The 27,361-nt window shown below is 36.9% G+C and overlaps 1 protein-coding gene across 2 annotated transcripts in view; it reads right to left on the reverse strand.

Annotated features, from left to right (window-relative positions):
- LOC5578048 overlaps positions 1-27,361 on the reverse strand; it is a 279,552-nt gene that overhangs the window by 141,208 nt on the left and 110,983 nt on the right. Inside the window, exon 3 of one of the 2 annotated variants that reach the window (XM_021851404.1) lies at positions 10,298-10,336. The exons of the other annotated variant lie outside the window; for it this stretch is intronic. Coding sequence (XP_021707096.1) covers positions 10,298-10,336 — 39 coding nt within the window. The remainder of the gene's footprint in view (positions 1-10,297; positions 10,337-27,361) is intronic. 2 annotated transcript variants of the gene reach the window in all.

A 27,361-nucleotide genomic window follows, 5' to 3' on the forward strand; every position in this document is an offset into this window, starting at 1 on the left:
TTCATGTTGATGGACTTGTTTATCAGTTTAAACTTTGCTATTTGTTCTTATGGAATAACTTGAAAGAACGGCCTATGTATAAAAGAAGGACAATTAGCCAATGAAAATATAGACAGTATAACAATAAAAACTCTACCTGAATAACATGAAAATAGATAGTCTGAAAAGTAATAGAGGTTTAAAATGTCATGAAATTATTTAGTCTTCAAGTAAGTCTACAGTGGGATCTAGGAAATTGGTCCACATGATATATAAATAGACTAAACTTAGCTTGCAATTGAATTGTTTGGAAAAAAAATCCTACCCGTAATATTGTCGATCCAATAAAAATCTAACCTAACCCTCAATCTCGCTAACTAACTGAATATATGGTGGATAGAATCCTTATAACTGAAAATATGTTTTGAGGCTGGAGTATGGTCTTATTATTGTGTAACTAAATTATCCAGGGAACAGTTTTACAAATCAGAATATCAAATAGTAAGACAACAATGTAAATCACGTTACCTGTTGCTAAACTGATCATTTTTTAAATATTTTAATTTAACATCAAAAGTGAAGATGCAATTAAGCATGGATTTTCTAAACGATACATCAATGACTAATTACCGACGTGCGGGGTGACTTTGACCATCCTTTTCGAGCATGAACGGCAAAAAACTAAAATATGACAATCTAGTGGCTATTTACAAAGGAGGTTTGAAAAGTGCCACATTTGTTTAATGATTCTGATATTATTTTGCTGTGGAAAAAGTGGTCCAAAGGCATCCTTCTGACCCAATGTCACCATAAACGACAGAACTTCATTTGTTAAAAGTTGTCTTTGACGTTGATTATTTTTCACATAATCTGAGATAACGCCCTAAAAGCTATTGGTAATCATGTGTGTAGCTCGTTGTTTCTGAGCAAATGAATGAATAAGCATCCAAACCAACACCACTGCAATGTAGAGAATGATCCTTTCTTTACCGTAAAGTCGTTAAACAACGTGTAAATCCATTCAAAAACTCAGAAACAATGAGCTACGCACATGGTTACCAATGGCTTTTAGGGCGAGATCATAAATTATGCGAGATTTTATTTATTTTTGAATACCGTAATCCGGGGTACGGGCCCAGCTAGCCGTAACGGTAAACGCGCAGCTATTCAGCAAGACCAAGCTGAGGGTCGTGGGTTCGAATCCCACCGGTCGAGGATCTTTTCGGGTTGGAAATTTTCTCGACTTCCCAGGGCATAGAGTATCTTCGTACCTGCCACACGATATACACATGCAAAAATGGGCATTGGCATAGTAAGCTCCTCAGTTAATAACTGTGGAAGTGCTCATAAGAACACTAAGCTGAGAAGCAGGCTCTGTCCCTGTGGGGACGTAACGCCAGAAAGAAGAAGAATCCGAGGTATCATTGATCAGCGGGGGAACATTGATCGGAATGACCCTCTCGTAAAAAGTTCGTATCATCATTTATTGATGACATATTTTGAAAGCATGAATTGCACTTCTCTTTCTTATATTCATGAGCTAATGAAAATTAAGATGTTTTCGAAAATTGCATTCACTTCATGCGTAAATTTAACAACATTTTGAAACAACGATTTCAATGGTTAAGGATGATACTACCGAAAATTCATGTCTCATATAAGTAATGCAAGCGACATAAGCAAAGAAATTGTAATTCTTACTAAAAATGGCATCGCCAAAAATGATTCCGTTGTCAAAACATTCATAAGAATGTGCAATTTGGCAACATTGACGAATTACTGTTAATAATGTAGAATATCCTTAGGAAATTGCCTACCTTTAGGCGAATTCCGCGTTTCGAGGTGTTTTTATTTTTGAAATAACTCAAAAAGTAAATGATTTGTAAAAGTTTGGTTTTAATATTCGGCTTCAGGGGCGATGATTTAAGTAAGTAACGACATTTTCAAAATTACCGAACATTGTTTACATGGGGTGATGTAATGTTACCCCATATCAGCTTATTCAAAAAGTCACTTAAAACATTTATTTAAACATACTCAAATCTTTTGAAAACAAAAATACAGTATAAAGACAGGAGCAGTTGGTGCCAGTACTTGTTTTAAAAATACAAAACTTGCGACATTTGGATTTTCTTTTGAGAAATTTAGGAAATATCTCAAAAACTGATCAATGTTACCCCGGATTACGGTATCTTTCCGGGAAACTGGGTATTCCGGTAAATGATTTTCCAGGGAATGGGTCATTCGGGGAAATGTCTTTCCTGGTATTCTCGGTCTCTAGAGACAACAGTCATTACACACTAATATTCTTGTCCCATCCAAACTGACTTTGATGACTTGGCCGGCACCGTTATTGATCAATAATAAGAAAGCTGATAAAATGTACTCTTTGAAGAATAAGCGAAAATTAGCATCCCTTATTCGTTTGGATCGAAGTTTAATGCTTAACAGTTCTGATAAATAACGGAGTAGCAACTATTGACATGTACAGTCAATATATGCTATGCTTTCGCTAACATGCAATATTTAACTTTTACCGCCTAGATCACCACTCTTCTGGATATGAGCTCTTTGCGTTCATTCAGGCGCAGAGAGTCTATAAGTATCGGAGTGACGACCGTTCGACTGGTCTGACGATTTGAAAAATGATTTCCCACGTCTCAGCGGCGGCAACCTCCAACCTGCAATAGACTAGGCAACAGGTGGAAAAGGGGTGGTTAAAGACGATGATCATCTCCATCGAGGACTTTGCTGAGAAAACATGTTTCTTGACGTGGCGGGTGGATTTTCTTGCCCTCTTCGCACTTTTGTGCTCATTATTCATAGTCTTCGAAGAAGTATATTTCACGCTTCATTTCGCGCGGCTCCTTTCGGCGCGTAAGTGGCATAGGCGCATCTGAGAATTTTGCTTTGATGAATTTGTGCGGTGTGAATTGATTTGTGTGAGAGAGAGATTACCCTAGTCGATTTGTTATAAATCGCTCCGATATAGAGAAATAAGGTATGGTGGAGGATGAACCTAATCAGAGTTGAATATTTTGAAGCAATAAGTTATACGTCATTAGGCCGAATGGTCATTATGTCAAATAGAGGTTTACTGAGACGAGACTCGCGAAGACGGTCTTCTTTTTCTGTGATTGCTGAGTTTTTTTTTCTTATTCTACATTGTGTTTATACCAATTATGCGCATGCTGTTCAAATCCACACATGAACTTCTCAGCAAAAAATGATTGAGTTTGCATCACATCGAATCATAAATAGCCGTTTGAGTGAAATTTCATGCCAGCAAACGTAGCAGACATTAGAAATAATTAATCTTCTGCTTAGATTTATCAGCAATTTTGGAAAAAACTGCTCCGCCGACTGAGGTTTTTAATAACAGTTTACTTTGAACACAATACTTTTCACTTTTTCAGCCATAAAAACGGTGGGCTGCATTTGACGTTTCGTGAAAGGAGAATCTGGGCTGCATATGACGTTGATATTTTTCCTCTTCGCGAGTCTCTCTCAGGAGGTTTATATTAGAGGTGCGTATCGTATTCTCGTGCTGTACGTAATCGTATTATTTCAGCTGACGGAAGTTTTGATACTACCAGTAGTAATGAACGCAAGCAAAAATCTTTGCATTCATTACTTCCTTCCAAAAATATGGGATTTAATACTGTACCCCAACATGGCAGTAACTCTAATCGCAACTTCAACCAAAGGTGATTCGCAGATCTTTGTCCTCCCTCACTGATAAACACCCTTCCTGTGGTAATTGTGGAGATGCAGAGGTATTCTCGGTCTCTAGGAGCAACAGTCATTACAAACTAACATTCCTTCCCCATTCTAATTCTTATGATTCTTATGATCTTTTTGTTCTATTAAATAGATAGATAGATAGATAGAACAGTAGCTAACAGCGACACTAAACACTGACCGGCATGAGCTTGACTAGAATAGTTGGCGCCAGCATCGTAATTTTGGCTGAAATATTACTTCCCTGCTCCTTCCGAACATCGTTATGCTCTCTCTCACTGACGAGACAGTAAACAATAAAACGAAAATTAACTGCCAAGTGCCAGCAATAACACTAACGGACCATCATTGGAAGTTCATTGAAAACGATGTGTTTCTCGCAGTCTGTCAGTAGATACACCAATTTGTCCAGCAGCCAGCGCCACGAACAAGAACTGCGATGCCAAAGGACAGTTTACCACTCGAAAACAAGCAAATCTGTCAGCCCATCCCCTCGGTTCTGGCGCTCGTCCAGGAAGCAACAGCAGAAACAATAACTGCCAAATCTATTCGCAAATTGTCTGATGCTGACTGTGATCGTGTTTCTCCTTCGTCGAGAACACGCATTCTTGTACGCAACAGCTAAATGACATGTGAATGAGAGCAGAAATAATAATGAACTAGTGCAGCATCTGCCTAATATTGTAATCATTACATAATTTGGCCTGTTTTTTTTTATCGCTTCTGTATTGTGGTGTTTTGTTTTTTTTTTTTTTTTTTTTTCAAAATGATATGACCACCAGCGAAAATTGAGATGTTGGCAAAAATTAACAGAAATCGAAATGTTAACCTTATCTAAGTGATACAACTTCGTGTAATAATAAGTTTTACATGAGAAAATCGAGATAGAATACAAAATATTCTCAACCATTTAAAAATTTGTTTCAAAAGTTCGTCTCTTATACTTGGCAGCCTGGTTAGTATAAAAATTTTCGTATAACGTCAAACGCCTGAAGGCACACAACGCCCCAAAGAATACTAGCTTTTTTAAGTACATCTAAATCTATCAAGCTTTCATCCATAAAGCTCTAAAGTTGAAAAGCGTTGCAAGTTATTCCGTATCACGGTATTTAACATATAATTTTATGTTTCGTAAAAAAAATGATTCAACGCAAGGTTACAGTTCCTAAAAGTTATTCCATTATTCATTGGTCCATCTACGTTCCCCATCAACTGGACGCAAGCGATTGTTGGCTGGCGTTTCACAGAGGGCACTAGCCAAAAAATTAATTTAATTTACTGAAAGTAGCGTGAATATTTAATGGAGTCGCTCCGTCTGTCTTTCATTTGCTGGAAATCGTGCTGCTGATGCGGTTGACTGCGAACCCTGCCAACTAACCGGTTGATATCACTGTCACGTCTTTTCGCTCGTCCTGCTGATAGTCCAAAGTCACTTGATTACGATTGTGTGACAGCGTGGTTATAAAAATGGAATGGGATTAGGAAAATCGTGAGTCGTGATCAGTCTGTGATTGAAGGACTGAGGTCGAGGCTAAAATTGGTGACAACGTTGTCATGCAATAGAAATGGTTAAGTAGATACACAGTTTTTTTTTTCGATTTCGAGATACTAAAGGGCAACGCCTTTAGTTGCAACGGATTTCATTTTAGTATCGGTATTGTGGTACACATCGTTCCACAATTTTAATTGATAAACAGATTTTTGTCCGTTCAATATATTAAATTTAATCCATTTAAAGAGTATATGTTTTCAAAACAATCTCTAGCTTATTCCAAATTTACGGTTAGAATCTGAGATATTTTAGGGCCAAAACGGACCAATCCGGACAAATCGGATTTCTGACAGCACAAAGATCATAAAAAGAGTAGATGAAATCTAACAAGAAGCTACCGAAGCAAAGCGTGAGATCATATTGAAAACTCAAAATTAGTTGTGATGTCGCGAATTTTGATAAACCAGTTTGCTGTTATTTTGGTCGTTTTAACGGTTAATATATCAAAACTGAGAGCAGAAAAGTGTTCCCATGAAATCAAATTGAAAACTATGTTTGCTATCAGTTACAGCAAATTGAAAACTGTTTCTGCTATCATGTAGGGCAAAATCAGAACTTATTGAGTTGTACATATTTTCGATTGATATTTAAACAAGTCTGCGACAAAATAAATGATTCATTTTTATACACTCATAGTGTTTATACACGAAGCACGAATAAATTTATAATTATATAAAATTAAAACATTACCAAAAATTCAAAATGTTCGGCCGACAATGTCCATATCATCCGTGTAGCAAACAATTTGGCTGAATCTCGTAAAAATCGTACCCCGGCTGTTGAGCCCGGCTCTCCGCATGACACTTTATTGATATATCAAATATTATTTATTTATTTTTTCCTTTTTTAACTATGCAAATATTGATAAAAAAAAACTGTTGATGTCATTCTATCAATAAGAGATTTGAAACAAAAAAAAATAATTACTCTGCACGCAGTCTTATTCTACTTCTCTGACGTTCTTAAAAGATTCTGCAGTGTAAACTTAAAAGTAAAACTGAAATTTCTAGAGGTATTCATTGGAAATTTCTGGAATACTTGCGGCTTATGAGGAAATTAATCATCATCGTTTCATCATATTTTTTCTGCGTTTATAAACATAGCAAAATTCATATTAATGTATAACTGCCTTACAATTGTTTAATAATATAATAAGTTTCATAATAATAGTTTCGTTAATAAAAAAGTAAATAGTTCATAATAAAAGTTTCATAATAGTTTCGGAATAAGTTTCATACGCGTTTTTCGAATATGAACGACAAATACTGGTTTTAAATTCTGAGGCATAATGCTAATCCAATGATGGATTCTAGAATCCTGATCCTTGTCAGCTGTTGTTGCAAATTTCCTGGTGAGATTTTAGAAAATTTCCTGTGTATCCTGTCAGTTGTCAGCTGGGTAAAAAAATTGGAACACTTTACTGTTTCCATTCAAATCATTCGCAGAATCCGCTCAAAACTATCTGAAGAGTTTTAGTGTGATTTTCGGTGGATTTTTGTAATAGTGATCATTGGTAGTTTTCTGTAATTTCTTGATGGATATCTGATAAGGTTTTCAGAAAACGTTTAGAATTTATTTAACGAATTCACCCCACGACCAATAGAGTAAAGTGGGGCAAAAGTTCGAGTGGGGTAAGAGTTTCTTTTTAGGATTTCTAGCTCAGTTCAAAACAAATCTTATAAATTTCATGGTGGTTTGAATGCTATTCAAGTAAGAGACTTTCAATCCAAATATCATAAAAATCGATTGAGATTTGGAAAAGTTATGGCTATTTGTTGTTTTTCGACGTGAATTTTGTAATTTTTGGTCAAACTTTCGTTGCATGGGACCAATTGAAGATAAAATCTTTTTCAATATTTTATGTAAGGGCGTTTCCAGGCCTATCATAAGGTTGCTTTGAGGTGTATTAGTTTTTGCATAAATGCTTGAAAACAATTTTTGGCCCATAGTGGGGCAAAAGTTCGAATCAGCGGGGCAAAAGTTCGACCCATGTATAAAATCACGGAAAAATTTACAAATTGCCTAAAATCCACATATAATCTTCAAATTTAGTTAAATTTGTCTTATCGTGTGAAAACTATCACCAAAATTTTACATTTCCCTTTAGTTTTGGGAAAAACTGCTATTTTTGAGTATATTACAATTGACCCAGTTTTGGGCAATTTTTTGATGAAAATTTAGTGTGTATTTTCGTCAAACTTAAGTTTACGGCTGGTGTAAAGTATACCTGTCATAAAAGGATCGATATTTTGTGTTTTATCCAGCGAACTTTTGCTCCACACTAGATTCGAACTCTTGCCCCACCGGTGGGGCAAAAGTTCGAATAAGACAATCATTTTTGAAACTGTTATAACTAAAAATGAGTAAATATTTTGACACAAGTTTGTTCAGCAAATTTATAGCCAATATGTTGAAGGTTCACTGTATGGTATTTGTTTTGTTTTTACTGCTATTGTTTTTCTGGAAACTTTGATTATACCACTAAGGTCGAACTTTTGCCCCACCTTACTCTATGTTGCTGCTGTGGAGCCAATCAGAAAGTGATACCTGGTGCTGGTACCAAACAATATTTATAACATGAATATGTTTGGCGAGATCTTCTTGAATTTTTGATGAAACCTTTGAGTAAATCTTCCAAATCTTGTGAAACTTTTCAGATTAAAGTCGAGACAATGTGCCATGATTTCCTGTGAATATCTTTTTTAATTTCCGACACTTTAGTTTTACTTCGACAGAAGAGTGTTTGAAAGCTACGAGGTTTATATTCTGCAAAATATGTTCCGTATATAAAGACATCTTATTGCTAAGTTTTAGTCAATTTGACCGTGAAAGCTCCTAGAAAATGCCAAAAGATCATAACAGAATCTTTACATTATCTGTGGTAAATTACAGACGTGCTTTTTTTGGTGCGCCTGCAATAGGGCGATATTCAAAACTGAAAAGCCAATAGTTCAGTGGTAATAAAAACAAAATTCTGAAGCAAAAAAGCACCACGGAAGATGAACTAAACACAAAAAGTTGTGTATTCACTTAACACTTGATTTCTAATCACTACTTTTTTGATCCAGTTTCCTAATTGCAAGTAATTTACGTTTTTCATTATTTTCCATACGTTTTGACAGTTCTCCGACTACCATTCTTCCATGCGCTTGCGCTGAAAGTTTGAGATATTTGAGAATCCAGCGTAGCGCGATCAGTGGGTGGAATACAAACAACAGTGTCGTCGCTCGTCAGCCAGGAAAGGAAACTGAATGTTCGAAAGTTTGTTGTCTGTGCATTTTGCTGCAGTTAGCGTTTAAAAAAATAAAATAAACAGTCGTTACCCTATTGTTAGAAAATAATTCTGATATAAATCTCATGGCAATTACACTGCTCATAAAGGCAGTAGGCATTGAGAAAATAGCGCTCAAAGTTTAGCATCACAGCACAAATTACTCATTTTGGTTCTATTGATAAGTAAAAAATGAAAACTTGAATGCTATTCACGTTTTGCAGTTGCTATTTGGGTTGAATGTTCATATAGAGACTGTTATGCCTTCATTTTTCAATATGGGACTGCACCAAGTTCATATTTTTGCGCAACATTTTCTAAAAAAGTATGTAAATTGTGATATGCATGGTAAAGTATATATTCAACTATACATGTTGCGATGAAAAAAGATGTTGATTTGAAAATCAATATGGGACAGTTATGCTTTTATGGGCAGTACAATACTGACAACATAAGAAGAAAAAGCATACGGTTGTGCGATTTGAAAAATAATCCTGATATATTGCTCTTAATGTATAGATTTCATGGTTCTTTTCAAGATATTAAATACTTTAGTTAATTTTGGACACGGAAGGGGAGATAATTGCAAAGTCGATTTTATGCACATATAATCATTCATATAACAGAGCATTTGCATTATAATCTCCGCATACTAATCAGAATTTTTGAAGTGATATGAATTACGACATCAACCTAGACGGAGTTTTAACAGTAGAAAATAATTTATTTGGTAATTCATCATTTTCCTTTCCTTTCCTAGTTATGGAGATGATGGGCGTTACCGGCAATGGAAATTTTCATACCTTTTCATTTCTAAACTCCAATCGGATAGCTATTTCATCCCAAATAGTTTTTCATGAGTAATAGGGTAATGACTGTTTATTTTGTTCTTAAATGCTTACAGTTGGCGCCAGCGGCAAAAATTACAGACAACAACCTTTCGCACATTTAGTTTCTCTTACCGGCCGCCGAGCGGCGACACTGATGTTTGTATTCCACTCACTGAACGCGCTACGCTGGATTCTCAAATTTCTCAAACTTCCAACACAAACGCATGGAAGAATGGTAGTCGGAGAACTGTCAAAACGCATGGAAAATAATGAAAATCGTAAATTGCTTGCAATTGGAAAACTGGATCAAAAAAGTAGTGATTAGAAATCAAGTGTAAAGTGAATACATAACTTTTTGTGTTTAGTTCATCTTCTGTGGTGCTTTCTTTGCTTCAGGATTTCGTTTTTACTACCATTGAAAAAGAGCCATCTATTGCCTTTTCAGTTTTGAATATCGTCCTATTGGAATAAGAGTGGTAAAGTAACTAACATGACAGTTTTCAATATGCAATCTACGAAATACTCCGTTACCACGCAACGCAACGCAACATGGAATGTGCCTCCTAGATTCCCAATAATTATACCCCGCTGATCAATGTTACCCCGTTTTGTGCTACAAAGAGCATTTAGCACTGAAACAGAAATCACTAAATAATTCAAATATAATCTATTCTATATATTCTGCGCATCATTATAAATCAAAATACTTAAAATGTAATGTATTTTGAAATATTAAGGCTGAAATTGCCAGTTCAATTAATGAAAATCATAAAGTTTGACTCAGGACTAGACATGTTTTAAAAAGAATTATTTTTTAATTTCAATACCGATATAAATTAATATTAATAATTATTATAACTTTTACTATCTACAAATTCGTACATAAAGATGTAAGTTAAATTTTAATATTCTGCTCTAATATACCTGTTTTCTTGATGTCGCTGACTATGATAAAGCGCTTTCCTAATTATTTTTAATTGAAATTTATGAAGCCATCAGCAGCAGCAGAAAGAAGCGCGTCGCGAGAGAAGAAAGTGGCATATTGCGTTGGGATCATGCAAGTTTGCCCCAGACAGGAACGGGAAGCGGTGTGACGTGGCCAGTCGGAAGCAGCAGCATTAGCAGCAACAGCCGGGACATCAACAGTGCAGGGCATATTTTTAACAATGTCATCGTGTGGTCGTTGGCGGTCAAAAAATCGTCGTTGTCATGGCAGTCGTGGTGGTTTTTGATTTTTGTTTTCAGTTTTTTTTGTTGTTGTTTTTGTAGCAGCATGGTAAGTAGCAACAGTAGGCGCGTGGTAGTGATTAGCAACAATAACAACAGGTTAGCAGCATCAACGGCGCGCGGTGAGATGAAGGTTTGTGAAATTGTTTTATTTTTGATTTGTTTTTGCGAGGGAGAAAGAGAGAGAAAAAAAGAACAAAACGACATTTTAGTCACACTTTTTATGTGGTGAGAAGGATATTACTGGGGTACTACAAACGGTCTACGCTACCATTAGATTCGCATTCGCTGTTAGACGTCAACTAGGTTGCTATATTTTAACATCCAAGGTAAAGGCAAAGGTCAGGTAGAAAGTAGAATATATTTTAGATGTGCGAGGGATATCTAAGAGGTAATTAGTGTTGCAGCTAGTCAACTGAGATTGAAACAATCTAATTTTGAAACCCAATTCTAAGTTCATTACCATTACCACTAATGAGGTTTATCAAATTACAATAATGCGAAGCAACTCACACAGATACTTAAACGTAACACTTAAAACAACAAATTTAATAGAAATGAATACAGTCAACACTCCATAACTCGATATTGAAGGGACCATCGGCTAGGGAGATATCGAGTTATAGAACACAAAACAAGTCCAAAATCCATGAAAACTAGCTCTTTTTACATTTCTTTTACTAGATATCGAGATCTGGAATATTGAGTAAAAGAGTGTTGACTGTACTACAAAACTGTTTTTGCTTTTCCATTACTTAAACAATATTTTGCAAATAAGTTATCTTGTCAGAATTTAGATGGCAGATGGCAGTACAGGTCGGACCCGATTATCCGGAGACTCGATTATCCGGGATTCGATTATCCGGAATTTGATTTTTGATGTTCTTGTTTTTCAATTTTTATGCATAAATCTTAGATAATATGGTATTGCAATATACATTATGAATGGTTTTGCTGTTTTGAACGTATTTAAGAAAAAGGGGGTGTGAAAAAGTGGTTTTTTGTGTATGCTGATCAAAAATTTTATTTTCTTGTAAAGACCCCTACTGTTCCTAGAAATAATTTCTGATTACGCCATCACATCATATAAATAAAACAACGAAAAAGAATAATATTTAAGGTCTTTTATTGAAGATTTAAATTTTTTTCTTAGTGATTCGATTATCGGGAGTGAAAAAAATCGATACTCCGGATAATCGAGTCCGACCTGTATTCAAATTTATTGTTGAAGATGTGAAAGAGGAACTAGGAACCTTGTGTAGTTGAGTATAACGTTCATTTGTCTGTGCCGCTATCCTAAATGGCATGTAATTAAGTAGACCTAGATGAGCTATGAATTGAGCAACGGTGAATGTATGGAAACTGTATCTCATTTATGCCCATGGCTATGTGTACCGTGGCATATGCAGATGATGTTTATTGCATTACTGTGACATTAATTGCACATGGACATTTTTGCTGAAAATTATCGCTTCACTGCATGAGCTCGTGAGTGTTATTTGTTTCAATAGAGATATAAGCGCGATGCTGGGTTTGTATGGAGGAATGAGTGCAATATTTACCTTTATTTAATGTAAGTTTATTAGAATCATGCTTTCCATTGATAATTTTTATAATTTATTTACTTATAATTCGAAACGAAATTGATTCTCTTTTTCTTCAAATAATCAGCTTTTCTTCTCCGATTTTGTGTTTCCCAAATTTATGGGCTTGATGTTCGAATTCTTATATGAACCTATGTACAAACATGAACTGCATTTGCGTAGTACCGATGCATTTAGAGTAAAATCAAGATCAGAACTAAATTAGACAAGTGGACCAGCTCTGGTCTTGGGTGATTTGTCGGTTCATTATCGAACCGCCTTGAAACAGCGTGTTATTCATTACTTTAAAAAGCAATCTCAACAGATCGTAGAGTAGAATGTTTGGAGGCGTTCGCTCATAATATTTACCCAGCCTTTCGTTTTGCTTATCTAAAAATTTAGGTATTAAGTTATTTAGTTATATAAATAAAAATGGATTGGTGTTTGTATGTCACGAAATGGCATACGAACGGGTCAACGCATTTGAATGATTCTTCCTCCGTTTTGTTCGTCAAGGGTTCCGACGTGTTTCTGTGTATAAAACTCCCAGGATAATTACCGGGAAAGTTGGAAAAACGAGAGTGCACGGAACTGTCATTTTGTATAAGACGATCCATAGCGTTTTTCAACAGCCTACTTGATGGCAAGACGAAGTTTGCCGGGACCATTAGTGCCATGTTGCAGAGAATATTTTGTTTAGGTTAGAAAAATTGATTTGACACTTAAAGACCCGGTGCTCAAGCTGCTAGAGCGTGGCAAACTAGATGTTGGTCACACGAACAGTCGCGACATTAGCTTTCTAAGGCTAATGCTTCTACTGTACTGTCAGAAGTACAATGAAAGCAAGGTGAGGAAATTGTCGGTAACGTTGAGTGGAGTCGACGAAAAGGTTAGCAGAGGAGCATAGTAAGATTTTTGAGGTGAAGGACGCTTTTTCGACAGTAATGCTGCTACAAGTTATTCAGCAGAACATGGAAAAGCAAATCCGTCTGTTTGAGAAGAAGAAGTGCTGCCTAAAGGAGGCGGAGTGTAGAGAAATGGAGCTGTTTTATCGCACCTTAAAAACGATGAAGATTGGAGCTTGCTCTCAGATGGACGTGAGGTGATCGAAAATTGGAAGCTGTACTACTGCAAATATCTGAATGGCGCTGAGGACATAGGCAAGGAGGTTTCAGCTTCCACTTTGAGGGAAGTCTAGGACGTGATTCAATAGTTCAATAATAACAACGCAGACGTCATTAGAATCGAACATATTTATATAGGAACGGGAAAGTTGGTCACTTGTTGGCATCTGCTGAATGTCAAAATACGGGAGACCTGACAGAGTGTTATCCCAGATTACTTCTGTCACCTGTTACCAATAGGAAATAAGTTGGTGAGGAGTTATCATTGGTGGACGATTGCTCAACGACGGACCATATCAACCAACAAACTAGAAAGTTGCTCTCCAACACAGTCTTAAGTATGGGCCTCTTCAGTCTTATGAGAGGTTTATGATTGGGTTGGCGTAGGTTTGAAGAATTAATGGTTTTATTTCTGGTTTTATAGAATTAGTGTTAGAGAACATTTCAAGAATAGCATCAAATTAATTTTGCTACTTGGGATTAGTAGCTGAATAATAATTTATTCAGTCTAATATGCTTACAAGTAAATTATTCATCTCTTATTCCGCAAAAATGTTTTTCTGGGAATATTTCAAAAGTGCCGCGAATATCTAGTCAAAACGAATCAAACATGCATTGATTTTTAAGCTTCATTACTAGGGGAAGTGGCGGCAAAATGAACAGGGGTGGTAAAATTTACCGAGAAAAAAACAAATTTGATTGATTTTTTATCACGCACGAACGATTTGGAGCATAAATCGGAGTGTTCGGGTTGATACGGAGATCAATTGAAGTGAAAATGTCAACGAAAACGAAGATTTTAAAAAACCACGTTTGAAAATTAGAACTGACATAACTTTTAGCTCGGGAGTCTTGAGGTTTTTCAGTGAGTTCAATATCGTCATGATATGTTGTCAAATCTGATACCTTTAGATTTATTTTTGAATGGGTTACAATCATTAACCCGTATAGGCCTGAGTGAGAGCAAACATACTAAAACCTTCACCGCTCAGTGAAAACTTACCGGATTCAAATAATGTTTTGTGAGTATACTGGCCCACATATCTAGTTTGTAAAAGTTGCGGAAGGATCTCAGGAATGTTCCTGTGGTCGGAGTTATTCCGGTGGGTCACTGGGTCAGGTCGGGTAAAAAAGGCTATTTTTTGGGACACGCCAAGTTATCTTAATTTGTTTGCAATGGCAATAAGTTTAATTTGCATAAATCATTAAGATCTGCTATTCAACATTATAAATGAAGAGGTTTGCACCGATTAGAGTGTACCGGATGTGGCCACATGAACTCAATGCCCTGAAGAACTGACCATAGATTTGTTATATACTAAACCGTTTTAATTATCTAACAGTAGAGATCAAACACAATAGTTTACAAAAATGCGTTTCCATAAGCTTGACACAGATGTATAGATATAAATTGGCAACTTTATAGTAAATTTGATGCGTCCTGAGGACCCGAAAATGGTCATTTTAAGGATCAAACACATGCAGGACACATGCAGGTTATCTAATTCATTCGTTTCTCAAAAGGGGCCCCTCTGGGGGCACAGAAGTTCAGAACCCTTTCCAGCCGACCTGACCCAGTAACCCAGCAGAATAACTCCGAACACAGGAACATTCCCAAGTTCTTCTGACCACTCTTAGAAACTAGATATGTGTGCCAGTATACTGACAAAAAATAATTTAAATCCATTAAGTATTCGCTGAGTGGTGAGATTTTTAGTTATTTTTCTTTCACTCTGGCCTATACGGGTTAATGGATATATTTTCGGGAATGCAACGAAAATTTTCAAAAATATTTGTTTTACTAACGGTTTTGCATAATGTTCATTTTACCACCAGCAGCGGTTCATTTGACCAACATATTGCAGGCAAAGTGAACATTTGCATCGTTTTTTGCTAGCGATAAAAATATGTGAAAATTTAACTATTTCAGTAAGAATTTGTGTCGCTGCTGTAGAGAACATCCATATTTTTGATGTAGTGCGACATAATTATATAATTTCCTCGTTTTTTCTATCAGAAACAGGATGATATCCTTAAGGTGTTCATTTTACCACCCCTTCCCCTACATTGGAGAGAAAATTGGGAACGAAAATCACATCGAGATAGGGAGATATTGAGACGAGGAGGATATCGAGATATTGAGAGTGAAAATGTATGCGGAATGAAGGGACCGAAAATATCATAGACATAGAGAGAGATATCGAGATGTAGAACATCGAGATGTGGTGAGTCGACTGTAGATGGCTCTTTTTCAGTGGTAGTAAGATCGAAATCCTGAAGCAAAGAAAGCACCATGGCAGATGAACTAAACACAAAAAGTTATTCACATTACGCTTGATTTCTAATCACTACCTTTTCGATCCAGTTTCCTTATTGCTAGTAATTTACGTTTTTCATAATTCTCCATTCGTTTTGACAGCTCTCAACAACAATTGTTCCATGCGCGGAGTTTGAGAAATTTGAGAATCCAGCGTAGCGCGATCAGTGAGTGGAATACAAACATCAGTGTCGCTGCTAGGCGGCCAGTGAGAGAAACTGAATGTTCGAAAGGTTGTTCCCAGTGAACACAAACTCGTATACGATAGCGTATAAGAGTACAAAAGTGGAGGCGATATACGTACATGCGCCATAAGGCTGCATGCAAGATGTACGTATATCGCCTCCACCTTTGTACTCTTGTATACCATCATATACGATGATGTGTTTACTGGGTTGTCTGTACTTTCTGCCGCTGGCGTCAACTGTTAGCGTGTAAGAACGAAATAAACAGTCGTTACCCTATTGATCTCCAGTGGAGATTCTCCACTATTGATACATTTCGTCCAAGTCAGGTGTCGATGAGGGAGCCGTTGTTGGTACAATGGTAGTTACAAACAACATTAAATCAACCAAGCAAAACTCTGATTGTTCCTCCTAGAATTAAGATAAGCTTTCATAAAGTTTTAATTTAAACAAACTGTTGTTGAATTCCATAATTGACCAGACTGCCACCCTCCTTCCACGTGGTTATACTTTATGGACGAAACTTTGCCACAATAAACACATCTCTTTGATTTGGCACAAAAAATGGTTTTCGGTTTTGATGGCGGTTTTGATCATCAAATCAATTAACAACAGATCAATTAATTCGAACAATTTGCGAGAAACATATCTATGGTAAACTTTGTTTTTGACTTATTGAGTAGTTGGACATCCACATAAGAATTGTAATTGTAAATGACATATTTTTTGTAGATATCTCGCCCTTACTCCGAGAAAGAAACATAAAAATAAACAATATACCTAGTGAGACTGTTTCCGTTTGAATCGTGTGGAACCAGATCCGTTTGCATGTTTCATTCTGCATCATGACCGCTACCCGTACCTATCGTAATGATATCAACAGCAGCAGTCGAACTACAGTGAGTCTGTCCTAGCCCCTGGTCTGGCTGACGCATTGCGGATATTTTGAACTCCCCCGTCGTCGGACCTCGGCGCGGACCAAACCAAAGTCACAAACGAACGTGGCAAAACCGTGAATATTCATCACGGTCGATGTTGGGTGGCTGACTTAGTTAGCTCGGGAGCAAATGAAGCGGCAAAGTCACGGTAGGTATCGTGAGGGAATAATTTATATTGCAAAAGTTTCCTAATTTTCATCAACCGTGAAGTCACCAAAGGATCAGTGGAGTGATTTATGAAGAATGCAAGGGCATTTTTTTCCAGCATGTGACAGGCGTGTGACGGAATTTTATGCTCGCACAAGCGACATCCGGTAAAGGTCAGGCACCTCGTTCATGTGAGTGTAGGTGGGGATGTGCGTATACTATAGCTACAAAGCGGAATTGAAAACACGGTTGTTGGAGAACATGTTGCAAAATGCCCCAAAGATCAAATTACTCTTTCGTGATGTACAACTAATCGATATTAATTAAACAATACCTAATAATGCAAATAATACAAGGTGGTTTCCCTGTTCTCGAGATTTAAATCACCGCTGATATTGCATTGACCTATTGAGAATCATGCGCCTTCATCGATCCATTGTGCCGAATCGAGCCAAACCCTAGTGGACGAATTGCCATATATGAAAAGGCTTTTGCTAGGAGTTTCCGTGGATTGCTCCAGGATGGATTTGTCCATGTATGTAGACTTATACATTGCTTCAGTGTCAAAGTCGAGAACTCGACACTGAAGAAGTCTGTAAGTCGCAGACGAAATAGGCGTATCTGTCAAGATATGCAACATATTGCACGCTGATATAAAATTCACAACTAGGTACAAAGAAAATAAAAATCTATGCTGACTATGAGCGTATGCAGAAGAATTTGTTACTAGTGGCTTTCCGTACCTACTCATATTGCCTGCTCTAGAGAAGCGAGCTTGATTTTGCACACGGTGTTATCGACACATGATACCTTTAACTGATGAAAGTTTAGTGCTTGATATTAGATAAACGTTTGTTAAAAATCTATAGAACCAAACATTCATTTACACTGAAAACATAGTCGATTAAACAATTATAGACTGAGCACATTTTGATTTTTTTTTTAATTTGTGATATTAATAACTGTATGTACAACTTTGTTTTATTGTCAACTTAAAAAAGTAAAATCGTGGTTTAAGATTGTATTAGCAACTATGATAAGACATATAAATCACTAAGACTTTCCCACGACTCTGAATTGACATTAAGCCAACAAAACCACTTAATAAAAACACCCATCAATTTCACTTGCACTTGCTATCAAATCTCGCTATCTCATCATGACCTTCCTCGAACTGGTTTTTCGTGGCCCATCTAAACTTTAACCAAAGAGCAGACCACTCTTTGCCACTCTTTGAAGCACACCCCACTCCTATGCCCCCATGTACTCCATGTGTTCCACATAAGGAGTCACTCGTTTCTTGCAAATAGGGCCATCAGCAGCAGCCATCTCGATGTCATAATTTTCCCGGGCAAGAAATATTATGTTTTCCACGGAGCTTGGTGTTTGGCTTCGTACAAACAGGAGACGTGAGTACTCCTTTCACCCACTACTGTTTGCCTGACATTGTTGTTGGGTAAGCGAAACCCTTGCTGTTCGAAATCTTCGAAAGGAATATTGAACAATGTGCCTTTCTGGCGACACAATCGTGACGACATCATCAAACGGTGTCGAGTGCTCTTTGTAGAGATCTTTGTTCTCAGGTAGTGGGCCACTTTTGAGTACTACAGGAGCTTCGTTTGTGTTTACTGTCGCGGTACACATAGGTAAAGGATTTTCAAAATGCTGTCCAAAACCCAATTTTTAGTTTAAAGTTGAAAATAATTGTTTTTGCATGGAAATAATAAAATAAATTGTATGATAGCAATCTCGATACCCCCTCCTACCATAATCCCCTACGTAATTAATGGACGGTCCTATAGGATTGGTTGAAGCGCTCCTTTAACCTTCACTGTACTGGGTGCTGACATCTAAGTTTCAAAATTATATACAGCGATAAAAATGCGGAACTCTAAAACAGGAGAAAGAGTCATGATTTCGGGAGGAAGGTGTGTTTTCATGTTATGAAATTACACCATGACCAAAATTCATGCAATCATGAAGCATTTTACCCTAACGCCGGCTGTACGTTACGTTTTCAATTTTTAGCGAAGAAAAATGTCAATTGAAATCCTCAAATTATGAGGCATGTATGCCGGAACCATGAATAAAATTCATGGAAACATAAGCAGTATTCATGGATTAAGTCATCTGGAATTTATGATTCCTATTTTTGGTACGAAAAGTGGCAATTTCTGTCATGAAATCATGAAGCAGGATCTGATATCATGAACACAGGTCATGAAAACATAAGCATTTTCCATGTATTCAGATGCTTGTCATTTATGATTTCAAATTTGGTGCTGTAAAGTGACAATTTGAGTCATGAAATCATGGAGCAGGATCCCTGAATCATGAACTCATTTCATGAAAATAAACATTATACGTCAATCATGATCCCAGTTTATATTTGCCATTGCTAAGCAAATGATATTAAGTTTTAAATTGCTACTGCCGCTAGTTGTGCTGGTAGTTTCGTAATAAACCGTAAAAACATTCCACAAATATCAACCTAACGAGTGTCACATCTTTAGCAGGAACGCAAACATTCGGTGGTTAGGTTTGTCCGCAAAATGTTGGCTGGGCTGGTGGATTACATGAGTGATGGAACACTCCTTAACCTTAGTAAGGACCTTGGGTCTTTTTCGACCCATTTCAAAATTCAAATCAATGTAGCTTTTGATTGAAATAACCTAGCAATTTGAAACTTTCTGACAATTATTTTTTTGTGGGAAATTTTGTTTTTGCGGAAACAAAAGTTTTGAATGACCCCTAGGGGCAATGTGAAAGTGGGCATTCATCTAAAATTGAACTAGTAGAGTTACAGGTATCCAGAATCATGAACCGTCGCATGCCTATTTTTGGCACAAACACTTAAATGTCTCACAAAACGGGTATCTCCGGTGGCCATTCCTGGGTTATTTCGGTGGACCAGAAGAACCAAAGTGGTCATTCATCAATAATTGAACTAGAAGAGTCACAGGTATTTAAAATCATGAAGAATGAGCCGTCGCATGCCTAGTTTTGGTACAAAAACTAAAATGACCCACAATACGGGTATCTCCGGTGGCCATTCCTTGGATATTTCGGTGGGCCAGTAGAACCAAAGTGGTCATTCATCAAGAATTGAACTAGCAGAGTCACAGGGATTCAAAATCATTAAGAATAAGCCGTCGCATGCCTACTTTTGGTGCTGAAACCTAGTGGGTTTCCCGGTGGCCATTCCGGTGCTCCAAAAGGATCAGAATAACCATCCATTCATTCGTTTGGCAAAATACATCCAAACATAAAAAATCGTAAAGAATTGGTCACAATTCATTTGGTTTTGGGGTTCAAATCTTTGTAATTTAATCGAATTGTCCAGATTGGCCACCTCCCGGGACTCTAGGAACCGGTTCCGAATGGACCATACTGGACAAAATTTTTCAGGGAATGTGCGCCGGTAATGGGTTCCTTATTACAGAAAAAAAATATGCCAAAATATCCATCAACCGAATAGTACCGATGTGAATTACATATACAGAACTGCGATGGGAACTTACTTTTCGGATGTCCGGGTTTCCGGAACCGGGTATGGATAACTAAGTGATTTAAGAATCTCTATTCCCAGTCCACGTGAATACCTATTCAACAATATGAGAACGGTTCAGATTGCTTGTTTAGTTACGAAACTACAGGTCGTCAAAGTAAGGGTCTCTAAAGGGACTTTTTTCAGATGTAGCAGGTTCCCGGTAGCCACAATGACCAAATCCGGATTTCCGGGAGTGTTTCTGAAACTAGACATGTGTGCCCTTCATTTAAGCTCAACAGAACTAAATTCGGTCAACACGAAAACGACCCAAAGTTACAATTTGTCACTTTTTGTTAGGGACTAAGGAAGGTTAACGACTCTGCGGATGTGGAAAGTGGAACTGGAACATCCGGCTGCCGAAGGCCTTTTGTGAGCTGTTCTGTTATAGGACGTGGGGAATGCATCACTTCCGAACAGTTAAAATCGCCGAAGAGCTTGTCAAGCAAAATCTTCGCTCAAAGTCAAACATTGCCCGGTTCTGCATAGTCAGGATGAAGTAAGTACATTATGGAACATCCTACAGCCTAAGCAGATCAATTGTGTCGTGGAACAATGTGGAAACTCACAAGGTTCCGATGAATTTAAACTTTTTCAAAATCATTTTTTTTTCTAGAATTTTACTAGAAAACATCACCAATCGTCATGAGACACGTTGACTAAGGTGAAGAAAGTGACAGCTGGTTTTGTGTAACGCCCTGAGCATACGATTTGCTGCATAAAATATTATGAATTCATGACTTTTTGTTTATGAATCCAGAAACGGATTTTCGCAATTGTTTCATCGATTTTAATGAAATTTCAGAAAAAATCATATATGAGTAATATTTTTAATTCATGCACTGAAAATTTCGTATACGGATTTTGGACTTAGGATCAAATTTGTTTGGATACCCAAGGCATTTTTAAATGGAAATGATGTGGAAATGCAATAATATAATTGTCCAAATTCTGATTGATTTGATTTTTAAGATTTTTTCTTAAAAGTAAATCTATGGCAGATACTTCTGTGTTGATAGATTCAAAAAGTTCAACAAGAATTTTCTCATGTCAAGGCGGTGAGAATAATATAAGTACAAGATGTATATTTGTATTAGAAAAGCATTTTTTCATCAGTTCTGCCCCCTTTTGCCACCCATGCCGAAACCCTAGTTTTCAAGAAGTTAAAGTTTCCCAATCCTCCGGCAGCAGTTTCGAAATAAATTAGTTCAACAATGAGCAAACTTCAAGTGGAAATCCAATTTCGTGCGTCTTCGTTCGCGACCAAATTACTTACCCACTTCAAAGAATCGTGCTCCTTCAGGTGATTACCACGGTTCCTGCTGCTCGTGACTGGCACAAGCATTTCCCGCAAATTACATTGGGCGAATTTCCTCCCTCAATAAGCGGGTAAAGTGTTCACACATTAGAACTAAATACCACTTGCAGGCAGGTGCTCGAAACCGAACGAACAGCGCCACGCATTTACGACTGGCAAATGAAAAACGGCAATTTCCTGAATCTGGGATAATGGGAAATTTATACAGCACTATTCATCAACATTGCACCGTGACCGAGAGCGTCGCCTTTTCTGCTCGGTCAATCCAAATCACACGCTGCCAACAAAATGGAAATGGAAAGGAAAATGCCTTTCCTCACGAATTCATTAAGTTGAGCAAGGTTTTACGCGACGGTCACCCGGAATGCCCAAAGTGCACCAAGAAAAGCTTCTCATGCATTATTCATCAGCAGCAGCACACTATCGGCCCCCAGTCAGCCATGTAGGTGGCGATGCCTGTTACTCAACGAACGAGCCTCCAGCAGGTAGGGGATTCCCGCGAAAAAGGGCGTGTGTTTGTAAAGCGTGAATGTGTTTTCATTCCTTCATCATTCGGTAGCCAAATTAACAAGCACTTAAAGAAGGAAAATAGCCAAGAAACTAGTTAGACATAAGCAATAATTTGGAAATAGTTTGTATTAAATAAATCCAAGCAAGCGCTGAAAAATGTACTTCTCACCGGTAAATTGATAAACTGGTAACCAGTAATGCATAATAAATTGTATTTTCTATAAAAAACGTATATTTCCAAAAAGTTAAAAACTTGTACAAAAAACGGAGGAAAAATTGAAAGTAAAATAAAATTAGTACTACAAAAATAATCCAATGAAAAATAGCAATTAAGCATTTCAAAAACCGAGAAACACCAAAGGAAAACTGAAATAAAACACTCAATAGATTGACAATGAAAACTTAAAGTGTATTTATTGCTATATATCCGCTTTTTAGTGTTTTTCTACTATGAGAACAACAAAAGCAGCTTGGGTTTACCAATGGATTCCAACTGTTTGGCATGTTTCAATATTCAAAATGAGCGTTGCAATACACGATTATGTGATTCTTACTTTTGGCGGGAAGTGTAAACCTTATATGGTAATTTCCGAGTTGTTATTGCTGTTTTTAATTTTCTAATTTATATGGGTACACAGTAATTCCTGAAGACTGATCATATATACAAATTTCGATAAATTACTTACTGCTATTTAATATGTGATTGTCTGCTTAACCGAAATAAAAACAAAACAAAATGCTCGCGAGCTTTAGAGTGTCGATTTACTAGAATCTGTTGTGCTCGCGAGTAAACGAAGTCAAAGTGATTCATGATCATGTTCAGGGTCAATTGCACTTTCAGAAAAAAAAAAGCTTTTTCTTTTCCGAGGTTTTTGGTTCTCAAAGGGATTTTAACTGCAAACTAGTAGTTTACTGTCGTTTTGATGAATCATTGTAGGATTTATCTATCGAAACCCTAATTAATCACACTTTGTTCCTAGCCCCTCAGGTGGGTGCGAACTTACTCACATAAAGCCTGTTCGCGAGTCTATTATGTTTGTTTTGCGTTGGTTCACACTCGTGAGGTGCTTCATGATGTAAATATTTCTACCACTGTCCTCCACTTGCCCTACCAAAAATTGCTATCTTGAATTACTTTACTGACGGCTTCCGGATAAACTAATGATGATTATCATTTTCCTATAACATGAAAATATTTTTCCCTTCATCGCACCGCTCTGCCATCAGTATAGTGCCATGGACACGGGAAGGGATTCGTGTGAGCATTGTAGAGCACTTCCGGAACCATTCATAGTTAAACGAAGAAAAGGGTGCTCAAGCTCAACGGTAACGAATTAATTTATTCATCCGTTTCAAAGTGAACCTGGGAAGTTATTCGGAAGCGATTGCATTGATGGCTAATGAATGGATGCCATGGAAGAGCAAAAAGGGTGCAATTTATCATTTGCCGATGACTATGCATTGGAGAGTAGAGTGCTATTAGCACGTTTGGTAAGGTATTTTAATAAATATTCATGGAATTCGTTTTGTTATAAGTTAACCCTCTTAGTAACGAATTTCAAGGCATAACTAACATGAAACCAACCAAAGTCCACGAAACATTATCGATAATGTTTTCTTGATTGAGATTTAATTTTTTGTTTTGATTCATGATAATTGGTATTCGTAACTCAACGTCCCTTCTTAAGCGATTTTTTTTTCAAATTTCCTATTATTTACGAAAAGGTTTAAAATCAGGATTTAGTTATGAGAGATTATTCATAAAATTTGTATGTCAATTGAAAAAAAAAACAAGATGTTTTAATTTATTTTCCCAGTTAATATATTAACAGAATCATAAGTACGTTGAAATTGCCTTCTTCTTACATATTAAAGAATTTTTCAAAAGTTTATGATCATTATCTATGACAAGGTGGACGCCGTGGCGCCCATATCATTGTTTTGTAATGTAATGCTTCACCCTTGTTTTTTTTTTCTTTTTACTTTTTTCAACTATCCGTCTTCTTCATTTGACTTTCATTCATATGCATTATCTATCGCCAGGGCCGCATTTACGGGGGGCCGAGGGGGCCATGGCCCCCGGGCCCCCACAAATCTCAACAAAAATATTTATTGATAAACTTTCACGTACAGTTAACTCTCCCTTACTCGATATTCCATATCTCGATATCGAGTTAGAGAACCATAGTAAAAGTTGGTTTTCATGGCTAACTCGATGGTCCCTTGGATCGCAGTTGCACTGATTTTGTGTTCTGTAACTCGATACCTCCCTAACTCGATGGTCCCTTCAATATCGAGTTAGGGAGAGATGACTGTGTAATCAGAATCAATGCAATAGTACATACTTTTCGGAAGCGCATCATATGATTTGAAAGATTCATTTGTTTTAATAAATCCGGAATAATGGGGGAAATTTTTGGAAATCAAGAAAGATTCAAAAACGATTTTGATAAACTCAAGGAGTATCATTCTTTTGCTTGAATTCTTAACGTTTTACTAACATGATTTTTCCAACTACAACGAAAGCTTTCTCAATGAAGTTCAAGACCTAGTACGAATGCAATTTATACATCTGCAGATCAAGTAACAGGACTTAATCATTGAATTATTTATTTTGAAAATAACTCTATCGCTTACATTGCAGACCTGGTAACGTATGAGTGCCTTGAGCATAAGAACTTTAGAGAACTCTAGCTTGAAAAAAATGACCAAAAAGAGACCGAAAATGGACCATACAAGAAACAGAAAAATAAAATGTAACCTAACATGTATCAGAAGAAAGGATAATCATGCCAGATATTTCTCTTTGTTTTTTTGCAATTCTTCATTACGACATTACGGCAGTGTTACTATATTTTTCAAGATTTCGTGAGAATTTAGGTATTTTTCCAAAGATTCAGAGATAATTCAGAAGATAAAGTTATTATTTCCTGTGAAATTCCTCCAAGAATTTTGCTAAGGAATTTCTCCAAGAATTTTGTTTCGGATATCTCAAGAATATAACTTAGATTTTAACAAGAATAACTATAGAAATTACCCAAAAATTTCTACAAAGATTCTTTTAGATATCTTTCAAGGAGGGCCTTAGTCCTCCATTTTTGTATAAGGTGATTCTTCCATCGATTTCCTTAGTAACAACTGTAGAATTCGGTCAAAGGATTAGTGAAAAAATATCTTGAGGAACTCCTAGAATAGTCTTTGAAAAGAAAACACGGGGAGATCCCTGATGAAATAACTGGAGGTGAATCGTTGGAGTGCTCGAGGTTTGCATGGAGAAAGTTCTCTAAACAAACATCCTTTGCAAAATCGCTAGAAAAATTTCTGGAAGTATTGGTAGAAGAATCTCTAAAAAAATCTGAAGGGATCCCAGTATGAGTCCCTGGAAGTATTTCAGATGAAATCTCTGGAAAAATCACAAGAAAATTTCTTGATGTTTTTCCATGAGACATGTGAGGGGAAATTCTTAAAGAAACTGCTGAAAATCTGCATTAAAGTCTTTGATTTTTTTTTCTCTAGAGCCCGTAGAATTTTGCATCAGGGTTCACTGCAATCCTAATGAAGGAAAAAGAGACTCTAGAGAGAATTGTGATTAAAATAGAGACCTTAGAGATTTTTGATTAAAAATAGTGCCTGTTCAGAGACTTTCATTACAACAGAATCCTACCCAACAAATATTAGTAGCTGGATAACAATTTATTTAGCTGAAATATGTTTGAGAGTGGTAAGATCAACTCTTATTCTGTAAAAATACCTGCTACCAGCCCTACAGCAATTTCTTCAACTCAAAACTGTGAAATAAATCTGATTGTTCAACAACTTGAATATTAAACATATTAGAATAAGCATAATTTGAATTAGGGTACCTATAAGAAGAGAATCATCCGTTGTTGACGAATTAAGTTGTTGACAAATATTCCTCAAAAATGTTAAATTTTATCTGTAAACATTGAAAACCTTTAAAGATATATTAATATTAAAAATATTATGTAAATCAATTTACATTTCAATTTGGTTTACGTTCATAGGGGCTTTGAAGTATTTTTCAATGTTATAAAAAAAGTTTGACTCTGGTAATAAAAACCTTATAAAAACATTACAAATATCTAGTCTATGCTAAAGTATCAAAATGTTTTTTTTTTTTTTGGGAAGGGCCCCCACAAGATAATGGCCCCCGGGCCCCCACATTTATAAATCCGGCCCTGTCTATCGCCGTCACCCGTTTACAACTAGTATGCAAGATATGCCATTTTGCCCACACACCGTAACAGATAGAGTTACAGACAGATAGATAGACAACAGATCACGGCTTCTTTTACTATGTACATATTGTCGCACCGCCACCAAACCGGATCGCGCCAGTGAGACTCGCGACGCGCCTCAACTCGCGTGATTTTGAAATCAGTTTTTTAGTGTGGCGCTGCATTCTTACGATTTTTATGAACACAGCGCACTATTCACATATTAGCTGCGACCCACGGGGCCCGAGAAAACAATAATTATAAATAAATGTTGATCTTGATTTCTACCGGATACATAATATATTTTATTCTATGCACGTTTGTCGTCACTAGCAGAGCTTGCATACAAGCCAAAACTGTTCATTGTTTTTCGACGTGAAAATTGTAATTTTTGGTTAAACATCCATTGCATGGAACCAAATAATGATAAAATCTTATTAAATTTTTGATGTTAGGGCGCTAGGTTTATCGTTTATTTGTATTTGACCGAGTTTGATCAAAATGTGTATGACTTAGGTACTTTACTTTTGCTGGCTCTACGTCCTGCGCGACAATGTTACGCCAACTAACTCGGTCTATGGCTGCTAACCTCCAATTCCTCGATCGCCCCACACTTCCAAGATCCTGCTCCACTTGGTCAAACTACCTAGCTCGTTACGCTCCCCTTCGTCTTGCACCGGCCGGATTTGAGTTGAACACCATTTTTGCGGGATAGTTGTCCGGCATTCTCACAACGTGTTCCGCCCATCGTACTCTTCCGGCTTTGGCGACTTTCGTGATACAGGGTTCACCGTAGAGTTACGCAAGCTCGTGGTTCATTCTTCTCCTCCATAGGCCGTTCTCACGTACTTCGC

Source organism: Aedes aegypti, chromosome 3, assembly GCF_002204515.2.
Source record: "Aedes aegypti strain LVP_AGWG chromosome 3, AaegL5.0 Primary Assembly, whole genome shotgun sequence".
NCBI lineage: Eukaryota > Metazoa > Arthropoda > Insecta > Diptera > Culicidae > Aedes > Aedes aegypti.